We start from the raw sequence: 17,377 nt of genomic DNA, 5'->3' as shown, positions 1-17,377 counted from the left end.
TTTCAAAGTCGCTGCACCGATCAGTATTATCTGTTCGATCCCTTCGATTGTTTGTATTACTTGTGTTGTTGTTTTACCTGGCGGTCTATGCCTTCACCTATTTGTACCACTTGCATTATTGATGTAACTGTTTTACTATGCTCCCTCCTATGCTTACCCCACCCCACTTATTACCCACAAGTACGCCATATCTAATGGCCTGTTATGTATGCTCTGTAAAGCGCTCTGATATCTGCAAAGATCTGGTTCGCGCTATATAAAACTTTCAAAATAAATAAAAATAAATAAATAAATAAATTGGCTCCTGCTCTGGCAATACACTAAATCCTGTCTGGGAGGTGGTTACACCTCCCTGTGACAGGATGCCTATTGTCATGCCTTCCTCTACGCAAGCTTGGCTCAGAAGCAAGAGGGTAGACCCATGTCTGTGGCTGGCAGCATCCATTTTGTGCATCCCAGGCCGAGAAAGCTGGTACCGGGTAAACCGGTGACCCATATATGTCCCTCTAGAAGGGTGAAGTCATACCTCCTACATCAGTTACTGGTGTGGAGGTATGATTCCAAGGTGTTAGAAACATGTTGTGTTTGGTGTCAAAGCAGCCGTTTTAAAGTTAGCAGGTACCGCGAGGTTATACTGCACTTAAACATATATGTCTGGCTGCATCACAGACCACCCCGGAGAATGGTCTCCAAAGGCTGCAGAGGGGCTCTGCGCTTGCAGGGGCACCCTCTCACGTAAATCCCAGCACCTAACCTTCAGGATTGTTAAGGCCTGCCATAGGAGTGACTGATATGTATTTAAGTGTGGTGATTTAGAGAGATATAGTGAACCTATATCTCAGGAAATGGTGCAAGCACCATCTTACACAGTCTGCAGTAGCAGGCCTGTGGTGTCAATTTGGATGGTCTCTCATGGGTGGCATAATGCATGCTGCAGCCAATGGGAGGCCTCTGGGGTACCTATGCCCTGGGTACATTGTGTACCTTATACTAGAGACTGATAAGGGTACCCCAGTATCCAATCTGGGGTGTACCTAAAGTACATGCATATCAATTTACAGGAGAAAGCAGATAGACTGGGGTCCAGGATAATAGGATCCCAGTCCGACTAGGCCCAAAACAGTGTGACATCAACAAAAAGCAGGGGTAACCATAGTAAGCAGATACTACTTTCCTACAGTTGGCTTCATTATGTTGGAACCTCAACAGTCCCCTCATTTTGTCGGGTAAATCTTACTCAGCACTTGTGGGTAAGACGTTCTGTTTAGTGTTTTACATTGGGTGAGCCAAAATCTGGCATAGGTTGTTGCTTTTTTTGTGTGTGTTTTGGGACTATATTTGACTTCGGTGTACTCCCATGGCTCTTGTATGTGCAGTGGTGCTGGTTGTGTTTCATTAACCAAGCCCTCCTGTAGAGCTGAGATCAAGCTGCCCCATTGTATCAATGTAATCAGAGTGGCTAGTGTCTGCAAGAAAACCATTCCATGTGATTCTTGCAGTCAGTCATTTTGGCATTGAAAAGGAACTGACTGGCTCCAATCCCGAATTAGGTTTTCGTGTTGTCGAAGGGCCTAAACGCTATCATTCATATATAAATCATCCAGTATTTTACAGCTTCCTCTGATCCATAGAGCTTACTCTGTGTTGTAATTTTGAGAAGCTGGATAGACGCAGATGCCAAAGGTAGACCGTAAAGAGACCTGTTTCAGTATGCTCTTGTTCACAGACTTCCACATGAGGGAGACCAAGTGTGCTGTCCACACTCCCATTTCATGTGTCGTTAAGAAGAGCTTTTGCAGTGCACTATGTCCATGGCAAACCACCAGCCGCAATCGTTCACGATTAAATATTGATCCATCTGTTGTGGTCGGTGCTGGAGGTGTGCCATCAGATAAATTGCATTTAAAGTTACATGAGGCCAGTCCACCCAGTTTGAGTGCTCAGTTTGATTCCGGGTTGAGTTCCCACTCACAGGTCAGTTATCAGGCCCTCCTGTCTCTGAAACATTGACTTCCGTAATATCTGCATCACACATTGAAATACATAAAGACATTTAGAAAGTGTCTGCATTTTTACTAGTGTAATATGGGCTATCATTGAGAGTGGTAGCTTTTTCCAGAAGGGGGTCAGTTGTGCTTTATTGTCCACTACATTTGGACAATCCATTCATTCCTATGGGCCTAAAGGCCCATAGGAATGAATGGGGAGCCATTCCTTATTTGCGATTTAGCAATTTGCTAATCGCAATTAAGGATGCGATTTCAAGGGTGGCAGGGGTGTCCAAAGGACACCCTGTAGCACCCCTGAAATGTAAATGTAGACTGATGTTGCGCACACACATGTCCAAAGGACATGTGTGTGTGTAACATCCAACTTAGAAAAATCCAGTAAAGTGCATTTTTCTAAGTTTTCGCTATTTACGACAAAGTCAGACTTCGCGGTAAATAGCGGCCGAAAATTGCGAATTCGCAAATCAAAATTGGTTCCTGAATTGCATTTAAGAAATCTTAAATAGAGATTTCTTAAATGCAATTCCTCGCAATTTAGCGATTTTAAAATTAGTGATTTTTGCATTTGGGATGATGAATCCCAAATGCAAAAAAAGCGCTCGCAAAGGGCCAGATTCGCAGAATCTGGCCCTTTGCGAGCCGATTCTTGTTTCATGAATCTGGCTGTTAATCTTTCAGCAATCCCAGGTCCGGTAAGTGCCTATCCAGACATTGGGTAGTGCTCATTGTGGGAATAAGCAAGATTTCTACAAATTGGGCGGACACCAGTTCTTGATGCATTTTACTGTGGGTAGCAGAGCGAGGGCGGTACCTGGGGCTGTGGCTGATTTGTTAAGCAGGGCTGATGGAAAGTGCACGTGAAAAAGCCTTATTGGGAAACGGATGAAGTTGACACCTTCTTGGTATCGAAGGTCACACGGCAGTAATGGCAAAGCATTTGTCACGTACTATACATGTGCTTGACCGCTTTTCATTGTACTACTCTTGTTATCCTAGGGCACACCCACTGGGTGCTCAGCATTGCCTGGTCTCCGGATGGGAAGAAACTCGCCTCGGGATGCAAGAACAACCAGGTATGTGCCTCTAAAATGACTTTTAAAGCGAGGGCTTCACTATTTTTCCTTTCCTTCGAATAAAAGTTTCACCTCTCGAAAGAAAAAAACTAATTTTACTTAATAATAAACATCAAAGCCAACATGGTTGAATAGAAAAACAATTACAAATTGCAATTTAAATGCCGAAAACTTGAAATCAAAACTGTTATGCCTAGTGATCTTAACGTGTATGGAAAAGAAGCTTTTTAGTTCGCTACAAAAAAGTGGAAAGTTTCCTTAACTTGGCAGCAAAGCATTGTATGGGACTACTCCGCTTCAAAAGATAATTTCTATCAATTTTTTTCAGAAGTAAGTGGCAATTTAAATGGTTATCATTTAGGCATCGTTCAGCTGCTGGTAAAGCTTTGGTGTATGTAAATAAAGGAACACTGTTTTACAGGCGTATGCATAATGCACAGTACTTTGAAATCTACTCATCTAAGGACCGGGAATGTGTGCTCGATCCGCAGTACTGGGATGATGGCAATGCACTGGTCTGCTCTGCACGTCATGCAGACGCTCGGTTTGGGCAAGCTGAAACTATTTCATGCATCTCTGACACATTGTGCCACAGGCATTGCAGTAGCGCCTCGTAGCCTTGTGTTTGAACTACCGGGTCTTTCCCTAAAATTGGAACAGCTGTACTCTGTAGTAAGGATATTCTGAAGGTGGTTCGATGAGCTGAACAAAAATCTGTGGATTGCTTCATGAACAACGAGGTTCCATCCTCTAATCTACATTATGAAGTTGATGTCTAGAAAGCAGGTAGGGGTTGATGCAGTGTTTGGGTGTTTTAACTGGAGTTCATGCTGCAAACCAAATGTCCTCTGGTAATTGTACTTCGTAGCAAGCATTGGCCACCAGAGAGAAATCGATTAAAAGTAGAGATACTTACTGCAAGTTCAAAGTAATGATGGGTTAGGCATTCCCATTTATTTATTGGACCAAGAAAAAAATTAGGCCTTGGAGCTGTAAAGTAGCGTCATTCATAGTAACTAGGTGTAAACTAATCTGAGCATTGCCTTGCTTGTGACCATATTTGAATGAGAGATGAAATGTGTGGTTGCTTCACGCACGGCATTTACAATCTCCGATTGTAATGTTTGATTCACCTAATTTGGTGTTTTGTGAAAACAATGTTTTGATTGGCAGATGTAGAATGAATGAATTTCTTCGAGTTGAGGTCCAAGTGCCCCAAAGGGCCCACCTAACCGCAGCACTTATAGAGTGGATCTGGTTTTGATTGGTGATGGGCGGTTATACAGGCGCTGCTTTCTAAACCACTGTGATGAACAGCAAAGCTGTTTGATGTGAAGAAAATGGCGTCATAGGCATTTGGTCACAGACTTAATTTGCAGAACAAAACGTGTTCTCTAAGTGTAACGCAAGCCTTTGAGCAATGGACATAGCTATATAGTTTCCCATAGGTATCCTGATATTGACTGACCCCGCATTTGAGATGAGCGAGTAGGAGTCCTGTGGACCCTTCGGCATTTGAGATGTGAAGAGCAGTCCCTCTTCTCTTTCTTGATATGCACACTGTTGTCACTGTAAAATTAAGAGAAACCACGTAGCCCACCAGCTTCTTTTTATCAGCACAGTTAATCTTAAATCAATCAATCAGGGGGTTTATAAAGCGTGCTACTCACCCATGAGGGTCACAAGCCGCTTGGGGGGGGTGGGGGAGGGAGGAGGGGTTAGGCAGCTCTGGCTCAGTCGAAGCGCAAGGTATTGAGGTCCTTCCTGAAGATGTGCAGGTTAAGGAGAGTTATTTTGGGTGTGTGGAAACAGACTCTATCGTTGAGGTATTTGGGTCTGATGTTGTGGAGGGATTTGTAGTTGTGGACGAGAAGCTTGTAGGTTATTCTCTGCTCAACAGGGAGCCAGTGTAGGTCTCGAAGGTGTTGCGTCATGCGTTTGTGCCGTGGGGTCCCGAGGACGTGCCTGGCCAAGGCATTCTGGATGGTTTGGAGCTTGTGTAGAAGGGTCCTGTTGAAGCAGGCGTAGAGGGCGTTTCTGTAGTCCAGTCTGCTGGTTATGAGTGCGTGGGTGATGGTTTTTCTGTGTTCTGGAGGGATCCATTTGAAGGTCTTTAGGAGGATGTAGAGGCAGTTGAAGCTGAAGTGCTCACTATGCTGGACACAGGCTGCTCCTTTTGGCACACACTTCCTTCCAACAATTTGACTCGTCACCCAGTTTTGAGTCCGTTCTTACCAATGCTAGAGTGCATTTTCTACATATATTGAACTGCATACCCTTTATACCTAGCAAAGTAAGTACCTCTGCTTCAACTAGAAAATAGTATCACTATTGTGAAAGTGACATGTATGATACAATTATGACTTCTCTTCCTTTGATGACCTCACTTCCTGTGATGACACAACACCATTGCACATATTGTGTCTGCAAGTTAGTCCAGCTCCTATTTTATTAGGGCTGGTTACCCCTTTTTTTTTGTTCAGAAGTTGATTGCCTGAGTACAATGCACTATTTGTCAGCTCTCTTCAGAATTAATGAGTAAGTGGGGAGTACTGTCCTATTCAGGTATTTTCCATTGGATATCGGGACCGTTGGTCAGGGCTGTGTCACTTGATGCACTTAGCATCATTGGAGCAGGTCATCTGACAAGGTTTGGGCCGCATAGAGAATTATCACCCTGACTCCGAGGGTCTTTGACTACAACCAGTCTACACAGAGCGTTGAGTATGAGGTGCAGTCTGAACTGCAGTGTTCTGTTCTACATAACTAAACCGCACGCACACACGATAAATGTGCATAGTTTTGCAGCAATCCATTACAGCTGAGCAAGACTGATGGTCTCATGAATTGAGTCTGACAAGGGTATGGACTTCTCTTGAGATGAAAGGGGAGGATGGGTGTTGATTTCTTACTGGTGCAGGACAGATTCCAAGACATCCTTAAAATAGATTGAGTGCTAGAAATATTACCACAAAGTCTTGATATCCTCTATCCTAGAGGCATTCCAGTAATAAGTCTTTTTTCACAAACGCATATTTTAATCACTTAAATATGCTTGTGCAGTTTCTCTTAAACGATTGCAGAATTTGTTTTTTCCTGTGAATAAAAACACTTCTAGATACGCATCAAATCAAGAAAACATTCGATATTGTCACACTTTTCATCCTCCTGTACAGTTCCTCTGAATGAGACCACAAAGCAGTTTGCAGTGACTGTGCGCTGTGCTTTGGATATATTTAATAATAATAATCGATTTCATTGCCTAAAGATTAGAGCCACACTGTGGGAGCAGGTTTTGGAGTTTAAAGACTCCGAATTATTACTTCATCCTTCGGTTAAGGGTTTTCATTTCATCATACAGAATAAGCATCTTGCGGCCTTCATTTTCAATATTCAACCATCTTACTATTTTTTTTTTTGTAAAATTTTTATTTTGCAGTTTAAAGTACAACCAATAACACAGAAGAAAAGGTCATCTAGGTGCTACACATTCCGCCTTGCAAGGACACGGATTCAGAAGCATTGTCCCCACGGAAGGCACAACAAGTCCGTGCCCCGTGATTATAGCCATAGCACCAACAGTTCGGTGAAGCCAGCGTCATCAGCGGTCGAGGCGGATGCCAAGGGGAAGGGTCCCCAAACCAATGTTCTGTACATCACATCCAAACAGCTATGGACCCAGCAATGAGCAGTAAACACCCAGAGTAACCAGAACAAGAAGAAATTAAACAATTCCCCCCCCACCCCCCCATGGTGGTGACCCCATCACACATACCCGCACAGTCGACCTCCAAACTAAACCTGAAAGAGATGCAGCGACCTCAAGGATGCAGGACACACAGCTGAGGGCAGACCTTTGGACAGGAAGTCAACTAACGGGCCCCATTGGAACTGAAAATCCTTGAATTTACCCAGGAAGATGTCCGCCATCCTTTCCATGCTTAAAAGCTTCCAGAGGCGGGCGTGCCACAGAGATATTGCCGGTGCCTCACTCCGCTTCCAGGCAGCAGCCAGCGTAAGCTTGGCAGCGCCCAGACAGAGCCATAAAATCTTCTTGTCGGCCCGGGTTTGATGCTCAAGACCGGGTTCACGCAATCCCAACAGAACAAAGGCAATATCGTCCTCTATGGGATAGTGAAGGATGTCCCTGATATGCGAGAGAATCTCCTCCCAAAACGGCCTAATCACTGGGCAGTTCCACCAGATGTGGCGGAAGTCCCCAAGAAGCCCACAACCCCTCCAGCATAGGTCAGACGTGGCCGGATAGATACGGTGAAGCCGAGTTGGGCACATATACCACTGCGTCAGCGTCTTGAGGTGAGCCTCCCGCAAGTGGAGCGAATGATTAAATGCCGTCATGTCCCGCCACAAGGCCGACCACTCCGTATCGGAGATGTCTCTCCCCAACATGACCTCCCACTGGCCCATGTAGCGGTGCCTAGGTGTCACCGCCGATTTAAGCAAAAGCTGGTATAAGAAGGAGATGGCTCCCCTCATGACAGTCGACCGCAATATGAAAGCCTCGAAAGGCGATGGGGGTCTCGTCGCCGCCTCCATTATCACGGGTGTGGTGGCCCAGTGATACAGTTGTAAATGACGAAATCGTTCAGCATGGGATATCCCGTAATCCCTCATACAGTTAGCAAAGGTTAGGGGTACCCGCCCATGAAACAGATGAGTCAACGCCCGGCAGCCTCCCTCCCTCCAGGCATCAAAGACCCCTTCCCGAAGCGCCGGCGGAAAAGCTGGATTGAAGTGTATAGGCGTAAACGGCGATGGGAATGTAGTCCATCGCTCATCAGCAGCTAAGGAATCCCAGACCTTCAGTGTGGTACCGGTAGGAGTACTGATATAGGCGTTCAGCGGACGGTCCTTCTTGGGCTTCCACGCCAAGTCCCAGACCGATCTGCCAGCCACGCTCCGGTCCATATGCAGCCAATGTTTCTCCGACGTTTGCTGCAACCACTCCACCAGCACTCTCAATTGCGCCGCTTTATAGTAAAGCTGCAGATCAGGAAGACCCATTCCTCCCTCGGATCTCGGCTGCCGCAACACCGTAAATGAAAGGCGAGCCCGGCCCCCCTGCCACACAAATCGCAGTATCTGAGTTCTGAGACGCCGCAAAAATTCGTTATGAAGAGGGATGGGTAAGGCCTGAAATAAGTATAAATATTTGGGGAGGAGAACCATCTTAACAGCATGGATCCTGCCCAGCCAAGATATAAATTTGGGCTTCCACTTCTCCAACTCAACTCGGGTCTTTGCGAACAAAGGTGGGAAATTGGCCGAAAAAAGCCCGCCAACCGTCGGGGTCAGGTGAACCCCCAAGTAGACCAGTGATCCATCCGCCCAAGCCAAAGGAGTCAAGGGCCGCACTCGTTCTACCTCCTCCTGAGAGAGAGTAAGATTCAAGATATGGGATTTGCCATAATTAACCCTGAATCCTGCCACCGCCTCATAGGCCAGCAGGGCTTCCCGAAGGCATGGCAGTGAACGTTCCGGCTCCGTTACGATAATAAAATATCATCCGCGAAGAGCGTGATTTTGTGTTGCTCTCCCGTGAACGGGATACCCCGAATCCCCTCGTGCTCTCGCACCGCCATCGCTAATGGCTCAATACTTAATGCGAACAGGAGCGGGGAAAGGGGACACCCTTGCCTGGTGCCTCTGGAGTGCGGAAAAAACTCCGACATATGCCCGTTCACTGTCACCCTAGACCTCGGGCAGCTAAAATTGGCCCGCACCATAGTGATGAATTTTTCCGAAAACCCGAAAGCGGTCAAGGTGTTAAATAGGAAGCCCCAATCCACCCTGTCAAAAGCCTTTTCGGCGTCCAACCCCACCAGCACCGCTGGGATGCGGAACCTGTCGGCCTTTTCAAGTAAGTGTACCACCCTGCGAGTATTATCGTGGGTCTGGCGCCCCTTGATGAAACCGGATTGATCCGGATGTATGAACGCAGGTAACAGATCCTGCAATCTATGCGCCAGGATCGCGGAATATAATTTAGCGTCTACATTAAGTAGTGCAATGGGGCGGAATGACGCACAATGGGCGGGATCCTTCCCGGGTTTAGGCAGGACCGTAACCACCGCCTCCGCCAGGGAGCCGGCCGAGGAGCCGGACACGGCCATGTCGTTAAAAAGAGAAGTTAGGAAGTCACACAGTTCTGAGGCGTAAGATTTATAGAAGACCGCCGTATAGCCATCCGGTCCAGGCGCTTTGTGTAACTTCAAGCCCTGAATGGCTTCGAGCACTTCCTCCCTGGTAATTGGCGCATCTAGCAACCCATTCCACTCGGCGGAGATCCGCGGGAGGGGCAATCGCCTCAGGTACTCCCTCTGAGCCTCTGCGGCGAGCCTGTCTCCCGCATACAGGTCCGCATAAAAGCGTCCAAAAATAGCCGCCTTCACCTCATCCTTGTGTTGCAATACACCCGCCTCATCCCGTATCCCTCCAATATATTCGCGTTCCCTCTTATCTCGCAGCTGACGTGCCAAGTGCCGTCCCACCTTATTCCCACCGGAGTAAGATTGTCGCCCCAGCCTCAGCATCGTTAGTTCAGCCCTGTTATTGTAATGAGCCCGCAGTTTCCCTCGCACCGCGGTCAAGGGTCGGAGGGTAATTCTCGAGGGATTGAGCTTATGGGCCTGTTCGAGGCGGGACACCTCCGCCTCCAGAGCCTCCCGGTCTTTACGCCGCTCCTTATTAAGACGGGCATTGAGGCCCAAGCACGTGCCCCTAATGGAAGCCTTAAAGGCATCCCAAGTGTTAGTGACCGATGTATCAGATGCAGGGTTAAGCTCAAAAAACTCCCTAATGGCCACCCGCAAGGCTTTATTGGAGGCATCATCCCTGATCACCGAAGCCGGGAAGTACCATTTTCTCTGTCCACCGCTAGTCGATGACCAACGGAGGCTAAGCACCAGCAAACTGTGGTCCGACACCGAAAGCGGAAGAATGGTGGAGTCCAGGACATCTCCCTTAAGGGCCTGACTGATAAAAATGTGATCCAGGCGGGAGTAGGAGTGATGTACGTGAGAGAAGTAAGTGTAATCCCTGGCAGTGGGGTGATAAAAGCGCCAGCCATCAACCAGTCCCAACTCCCCCACCCGCTGCTGCGTAGATGCCGAAAAAAACCCTGCCCCAGCCCTATGGAGCCCCGAGCTATCCACCGACTTGTCCCACACCAAGTTGAAATCCCCCAGGAGGAACAATTGACCGTCAGCAAAGTCTCCCACCTTCTGCAATAAATCTTGGAAGAACTTATTCTGACCTGCATTAGGAAGGTACACCACAACAAAAGAACATAGCCGCCCTTGAACAAGCCCTTTCACCATCAGCCATCGGCCATCCCTATCAGTGCGCACCTCAATGGGTTGGAAGTGCAATGCAGCGCGAAAAAGGAGGGCCACCCCTCTATGTTTCGTAGATGCAGAAGACCGATATATAAGGGGATACGCCTTATGCTTGAGCCGCAGCTCGTCCCTGCGCGCCAAATGCGTCTCCTGAAGCCCCACAACATCTGATGATCCATCACGTACTTCCATACTTTCTGCCGCTTCTGAGGCGAGTTGAGCCCCTTAACGTTCCAAGTCCCTATACTAACAGGCATACCAAAAAAGAACCCCCAAGCTCTCTACAGCCAACGTGCCTGGACCCCCACCCGCACTCAGACCCCTCCCAAGTTAGAGGCCCAGCCGAGGGACCACCCTGGAAATCCCACTGGAAGGCAACTGACGAACCTGAGCCAACCCGTATCCGGCGACTAAACATATCATAAGGAAGGCAACTGACCAGAAGCGGCATCATCAACGGCCAAATCGACCCCCCCCCCCCCCCCGCAACCCAGCACTCAACCCCCCCTCCAACTCCAAGGGATCCATGCCAGAATAGCCCACAGCAAGTACAGAGTCCATGTCCAGAACAAAAACAGCTGCCGAGCCCAAGAGGAGGCACCAACAACAGAAGCCAAGGAACCATCTTACTATTTTAATGATATTTGTGTGTCCCATAGTTTTTTCGAGCGTATTTTAGCTTTAAGTGTTTCCCACCTATCTTGCTTGGCATGTTCCCTTATTCCTTCGCAGTGCGTGTGCCTGCATCTTAGGTTTAGGTTGTTGCCTGGCACTCAAACCCCAATAGCCTAGGGTGTTTGAGACCTGATTCTCCTACCACACCTTTTAATTGAAATGCCATTTTTGTGCGTGTTCCTCCACACAGTCAAATAGTAATTGGTCACAGTTGTTTTTGTCTTCATTTCTTGTGCTTAGATATTTCTGTGGGACCCAAGCACAGGAAAGCAGATTGGGAGAGTGCTGATTGGACATTCAAAGTGGATAACTTGTTTGTGCTGGGAACCTCTCCACCTGTGAGTAAAAACGTACATTGTAATTGGCATGTGTACACATACTTTGTATTGGAGTGTAAAACATCAAACATTAACCTAGCCTTCCTGAGACATGAACTGAGTAAACGTTTTGAGGTGTGAAATTGCCCGTTGCCCCAAGCAGTTATCAATTAGTATGTGAAGTTGCTCAGCAGTTTTTTTAATTTTCATTTCCACTCCAAATGTCTGCCATTCAAGTTCATAAAGAGACAACTATCTGCAAACTAGCTGTTTGCCATTCTGCTAGAGAGTTGGGTAGATTTTAATCAAATCACCCTATATAAGGGTATGTAACAATGCCTTCGTCGTGTGAGCTAGCATCTTGGATACGTAGTACCTTGCATGGCAAACTCTGATATCCGGTTTAGTGCTTGGATGATTTCTTTTGATGCTTCTCTGTACAGAGGGTTGAAAGGAGTGCGTGGTGTTTGGTGTGAGCTAAGAAGGCTTTTTTTTGGATGGTGGTACACTGTTGTGTGTATGTATATATAAAGATCATTGGGCGTAATGCATATTCCACCAGCAAGATTTAAAGTATTAATTTGCTGAGCCATAGATTTCTGCGAAGATGATTGAATATGGGGCGATGGTTAATACCAGCCCCTCTTTCGGTAGCAGTGTTGTTGAGAGAGAATCTTGGAGATGTCTGGCAATCGAACATCGTTTAAATCATGTGGGCCATGTTGTACACCTGCACAGTGTTTTTGGGATCCAGACGTTGTGTTTTAGAGTACTCTTAATAAAAAGTGTTTGGGGGCGTGACTTGTCCAATTTAATTTTTTTATTTTTTATTATCTCTGTGCCGGGAATGTCAGAATGGCTGGTGAGATTTCTGAACAACATTGTACTTTGTGGTGCTGCACCATCTTCCATCATAGAGGCATCATTGGTGGAGCAACATGAGTGCTATGCATAGCAGTCTTTCTCAAGGGGAAGTGTATATCTGTTCACCCCTTCCCTCATTCACAGATCTTAGCCACTTTCGTCCTGTTGCATTACTGTACGGTCATTGTGGAAGCTTCAAAAGGAATCCTCGAATAGCGCTCTAATAGGAGGCAATGTAAGTGGCTCCGGTTTTACCATTGGTCTTTGGATAGAAAAGTCAATCACCTGGGACTTTCTTAGTATGATAGTTTGTCCTTTTTGTATCCTACCTGCCGAGATCTGCTATTAAAGTGGATTCCTTTGGATCCTATTTAGCCACCATAGGCCAAAATATAATTTTTGCTGTTCAACCTTGCAGATCAATGTATTGAAATGTTATTTGAAGAGACATGTATTTATTTCCCAGAGTAAAAAGACCATGCAGTGTGGGAACTGAATATTATTTTCTTTGTGTTGGTGTATAGGCCTGTGGCTGTCCTTGAACTGGTAACTTTATAGTCTTTGATTTCAGCTGTGCATAGCATATATTGCACCTTTTCATTTTACTTTAATAAAGGTAAGATTGTTTTTCTTTGCTCCAGGTCTGGTCAAATTTAAAAATCTGAGAGTTCTTCCTTTCCTCTATCTCATACCTTCCTTTTAGCTAGGGAAAGCATTGAAGACCTTATGCACGAAGTATTATTGCGGTAGAAATTGGACGATCAGGCTGTTTCCGACTGCAAAAATCCTTTTACATATGTACAAAAAACAAATTGCCATTTGGTAACTTGGTACTGAATCGCATTGTGTGTTTGTGATTTGTTATTTTGAAGGGGCATTTTTAGTGTCCCTTCCAAATACTGAATCTGAATGGGATGAAAGTTTTGTGACTGAATTACGGTTGCAAAACATTAATATTTTGCCGACTTCTTGAAGAAGGTGGTAACCCCTTCGCAAATGGGAAGGGGTTCGCAAGGGACCCCTTCACATTTGACAATGGAAAACAAATTCCACGGACCACTGCCTACTCTTCCAAAATTCAATTGCAAAGTTTCACTTTTTATTGTTAAACACATCCAGTTTTCCTTTAAGGAAAATAGGCTAGATTTAAAAGAAAGAAGATTGGTTTATTAAAAAGAAATCACATACATGGTGGTCTGCTGACCTCAGCAGGCCACCATCCCTCTGATGGCTGCCATTCCTAATGTTATGTTAAAAAAAACTTAATACCGCGCACATACACCAATTGGTTTCTTGGCGCTCAATGACCAGTGGAAGAAGGCAGGGAAGTGGGAACAGCTAACCGTGGGCAAGACCGAACAGATGAGTTTTCAAGTCTTTACGGAAAGTAGAGTAGTCAGATGAAAGACGGATAGAGAGAGGAAAAGAGTTCCAAGTGAATGGGGCAAGAAAAGAAAAACAGGCGCCACCGTGCTTCTTACGATTAAACCTAGGAGTGATCAGGAGATTGTGTGCAGAGGATCTGAGATGTCGGGAAGGAACATAGGAGTGCAAGCAGAGAGAAATGAAGACAGGAGCGGAGGCAAAAAGAGATTTGAAAATGGTGCACCCCATTTTGAAGATGCAACGTTGCGCAACCGGGAGCCAGTGTAAAGCTTTCAGCATTGGGGTGACATGTTGGTGTTTGGGCTGCTGAAAAATTAATCTGGCCGCCTGGTTTTGTACCAGTTGGAGTCGGGAAAGGTGGCAAGCAGGGATCCCCACGTATAGGCAGTTGGCGTAGTCTAGGCGTGAGGTAACCAGGGCAACAAGAATAAGGGCCTCTTGTGATAGGAAACTTCGGATCTTCCCAATTCTGCGGAGATGATAAAAGCAGGCCGAGGTTACAGCATTAATGTGCGGCCGCATCAAAAGGTCACTGGAGATGGTAACGCCTAGACTCTTTACAGTGTCAACTGGACAGGTGGGGGAGCCGAGGGCAGGGGGCCAAAAATTGGGAGACCAAGGATGTTGGGGCCCACCAAACAAAACCAGCTCTGTTTTGCTAGGATTGAGCTTCAGCTGGCTGAAGTTCATCCACTCGTAGATGGTAAGCATAGTCTTTTGAAAATTAGAACAAGAAAGAGGGGAAGGGTCGATGGGAAAAATGAGCTGCAGATCGTCTGCGTAATTAAAGGTGGTGACAGAGTAGTGACGAAGAGAGACAAGAAGAGGCTGCATATAGAGATTAAACAAGAGAGGGGATAAAGCAGAACCCTGGGGAACACCACACGATAGAGAAATTAGAGGAGCAGAAAAAGAAGACAAATGAACCGATTGGGAGCGAGATTGAAGAAAGGATACCACCCATGACAGGGCCGGGCCAGAAATGCCAGCATTTCTGACACGGTCGACCAAAATGTCATGGATCGCAAGTTGCGACCTACCACGTTAATATGCATGAGGTAAGTCTATTTGCGACCCACATAGAAATCACAAATGAAACCCAACTCAAGAGTTTCATTCATTAGGAATACCGATTTCCTAATTGCCGTTCGAAGAGAATCGCAAGTAGCAAATTGGTATTCCTGATGTTAGTACATCTGGCCCTTAATAACCAGGACGTACGGGAGTCTCCCTGACCATTACTGCACAAATGAAATTAAGACTTCAACAGACCTCTTTACGTATGGTACCCGTTCTCTTTGCAAATAAAGACCCAATATTTCTATTGCTTGGGTCTTATAATGCTTTGACTAGTATCTTGCCTTTAGAGACCATTGATTCTGTTGCTGTTAAAGCAGCTTTATTTTTTTTCCAGTGCCATATTTATTTAAACATCTTTGGGCAGTCAATGTAAGACCTCCTTCATGCGTTCGCTCTAGGTGAAACGCAAGGTTGGGTATTTGATTAAGCCAAGGGAGAGGATTTGGCCTAACTGCTAGGGTGGTCGACCTCGAACCTGGGGAGACTGGTTCGAAGCCCGATAGGGACGCTCAACATCCCGTGGTTCTGGACAAATCACTTCATCTCCCCTTGCCTAACAAAAATGAATATATCAATCTTTCACGCAACTGTTGCTCATGTACAGCGTTCTAATACCTTCAGATCTAGTTCGCTTATTTAAACATCCCCCTGCCAAAAAAAGAGTAATCCACAAGTAGACTGCCTGTTCCTGTGCTGTCATACCCTGAAACCTTTCCGTAAGCCCGGAGGGAGTGATATGGAACCTAACAAGTAGTACAAGTGGCTCATCGTTCTGACTTTTATAAGGGTAGTCAGTCACTCTCCGTCCTTATGAACCTGTTCACCATTTTTTCCTTAGTCTAGATTATTTTAATGTGAACTGATGGAAGTGAAAAGGACTAAGATCCGGGAGGCCTCCTGGCACAGAATTGGTCGGCTCCAAAAGTTGCTTAGCAGCTCTTGGCTCCCCTTTTATATTTCTTATTTTAAAGCATACCCTATCTAAATTCACATGCTGTGCATTATTGATCCATTCTGTAGTTTGGTTTGGAAAACCATGTTGTTTTCCTTTTTTTTTTTATTTTTTAAACAAGGTTGAGAGTCCACCATAGGGCCTGTCTGTAGGACTTGTGATGGCATTGATTGTAAACCCGCAATGCCCCACTGCATGACCACCATCTTAAGATTGTTTTCTGCCATCAAGTTCTGAATTTAACTATTTTATTTCTGTAAATATCCAACAGAAACCTCAAGCATCTGCTGGGAGAGAAGTTACTTGACCCGAATAAGTCCGTTCCTAGGCTTGTAAAGGGAACAAAGAGTATGGACCTTGGAGACGAATTTCTGAGAATCATTAACTGTTTTGACCATGCACAAATCAGGACTTATAACTGAAAGGATGTCTTTCTAGGTCATTTAATTGTTTTCGAAGATAAATAGAAAACCTTTAAGAATCTAACAAGTGTAACCGTCCATATACACGAGTGGATTTGCAAGGTGTCTGCAGTTGAAGCCTCTGTCTAGATTTTGACAATACTCTACGTGAGGCTTGTGCTTTGTCAAACGGGGCCCTGACATTGAAAACTTGCAAAGAAAAGCCTTTGGCCATCTAACCCATGGTGTTGAGATCTAACTTCTGGAACGGAGGTAGAGGCTTCAGAGTAAGCCTTTCAGGATTTTGGTATCTGCACAGACAAAGGTTTTGGCACCTCCCAGGCGAAGAGCAGTGGAGGATAAAAGAAATATACTGCAATATGCATAAACACATTTAAATAATCAAGATAATGCCCTCACACATCACCCTCAAAGGTGAATAGAATCTGAAGATGGCAGTTGCAGAGTGGATATTGAAGGGCTAGAGCTGCTCATCATGAATGATATATGCCTGGTTTATAGTCGACCCCGGAGCATTTATTTCAGCATGTGTTTCCCAACCAAGCAACTAGATGTTGGAGTAGTGCACAGCATGCTGAATTTTGAAAAGTAGCTGCAAAACCTTTGTTACAGGCAAGTAACTTTTTATTTGCTATACACGTTTGTTTGTGTGAAAACTAAGTGTAAAACTAGTTACAAAGCAACCAATAACTATAGTGAGAAAGTGAAGGGATGATGCATGATGAGGTCCCTCCTATTGGTGGCTGCCATCTTATCCAAATCTCCAACAATATTAAAGTGGCAACTAGGTCATAGAGAAACCATGTCTGTGCCACGATCCGTTAGATGGTGGCCATCTTGGAATGAGCTAAAACCTCTCCCATTCCAAGGCACAACAACACAATTGTTTCAGGATAAAGACTCATGGACATCTATGCAGCTGCATTTTCCCACTTGCCTTCCAGTTTTATGGAGGAATATTCAAAAACAAAGCCAAAAAACCTCTGTAAATAACGCCTTCAATCTGCAAACACTCCAGATACCTAGAATCCACTTAAGTCTCTTGCACCTCACCTACCTCAGTCCCGCCAGTCCACTCAAATATACATTTTCAAGGCATGGAATTGTGTCGAAGGTGGACACAACTCCATTGGACCCCTGCCTGGATCACCTACACCTGACAAGATGTGCAGTAGGTGAACAAGGGCAGGACTGGTTGCGGTATCGCAGTGATAGGATTTTTGCCTAGCATAGCGGCAGAC

General features: G+C 45.7%; 1 protein-coding gene across 7 annotated transcripts in view; it reads left to right on the top strand.

Moving 5' to 3' along the window:
• The window catches only part of NLE1 (notchless homolog 1), a 249,687-nt gene that overhangs the window by 94,767 nt on the left and 137,543 nt on the right, over window positions 1–17,377 (top strand). For all 7 annotated transcript variants that reach the window (XM_078679913.1, XM_078679915.1, XM_078679916.1 and 4 more), the window contains 2 exons: window positions 3,006–3,082; window positions 11,356–11,453. In XM_078679913.1, coding sequence (XP_078536039.1) covers window positions 3,006–3,082; window positions 11,356–11,453 — 175 coding nt within the window. The remainder of the gene's footprint in view (window positions 1–3,005; window positions 3,083–11,355; window positions 11,454–17,377) is intronic.

This window comes from Lissotriton helveticus, chromosome 3_1 (assembly GCF_964261635.1).
Source record: "Lissotriton helveticus chromosome 3_1, aLisHel1.1, whole genome shotgun sequence".
Lineage (NCBI taxonomy): Eukaryota > Metazoa > Chordata > Amphibia > Caudata > Salamandridae > Lissotriton > Lissotriton helveticus.
This window is presented reverse-complemented; position numbering and strand designations above follow the sequence as displayed.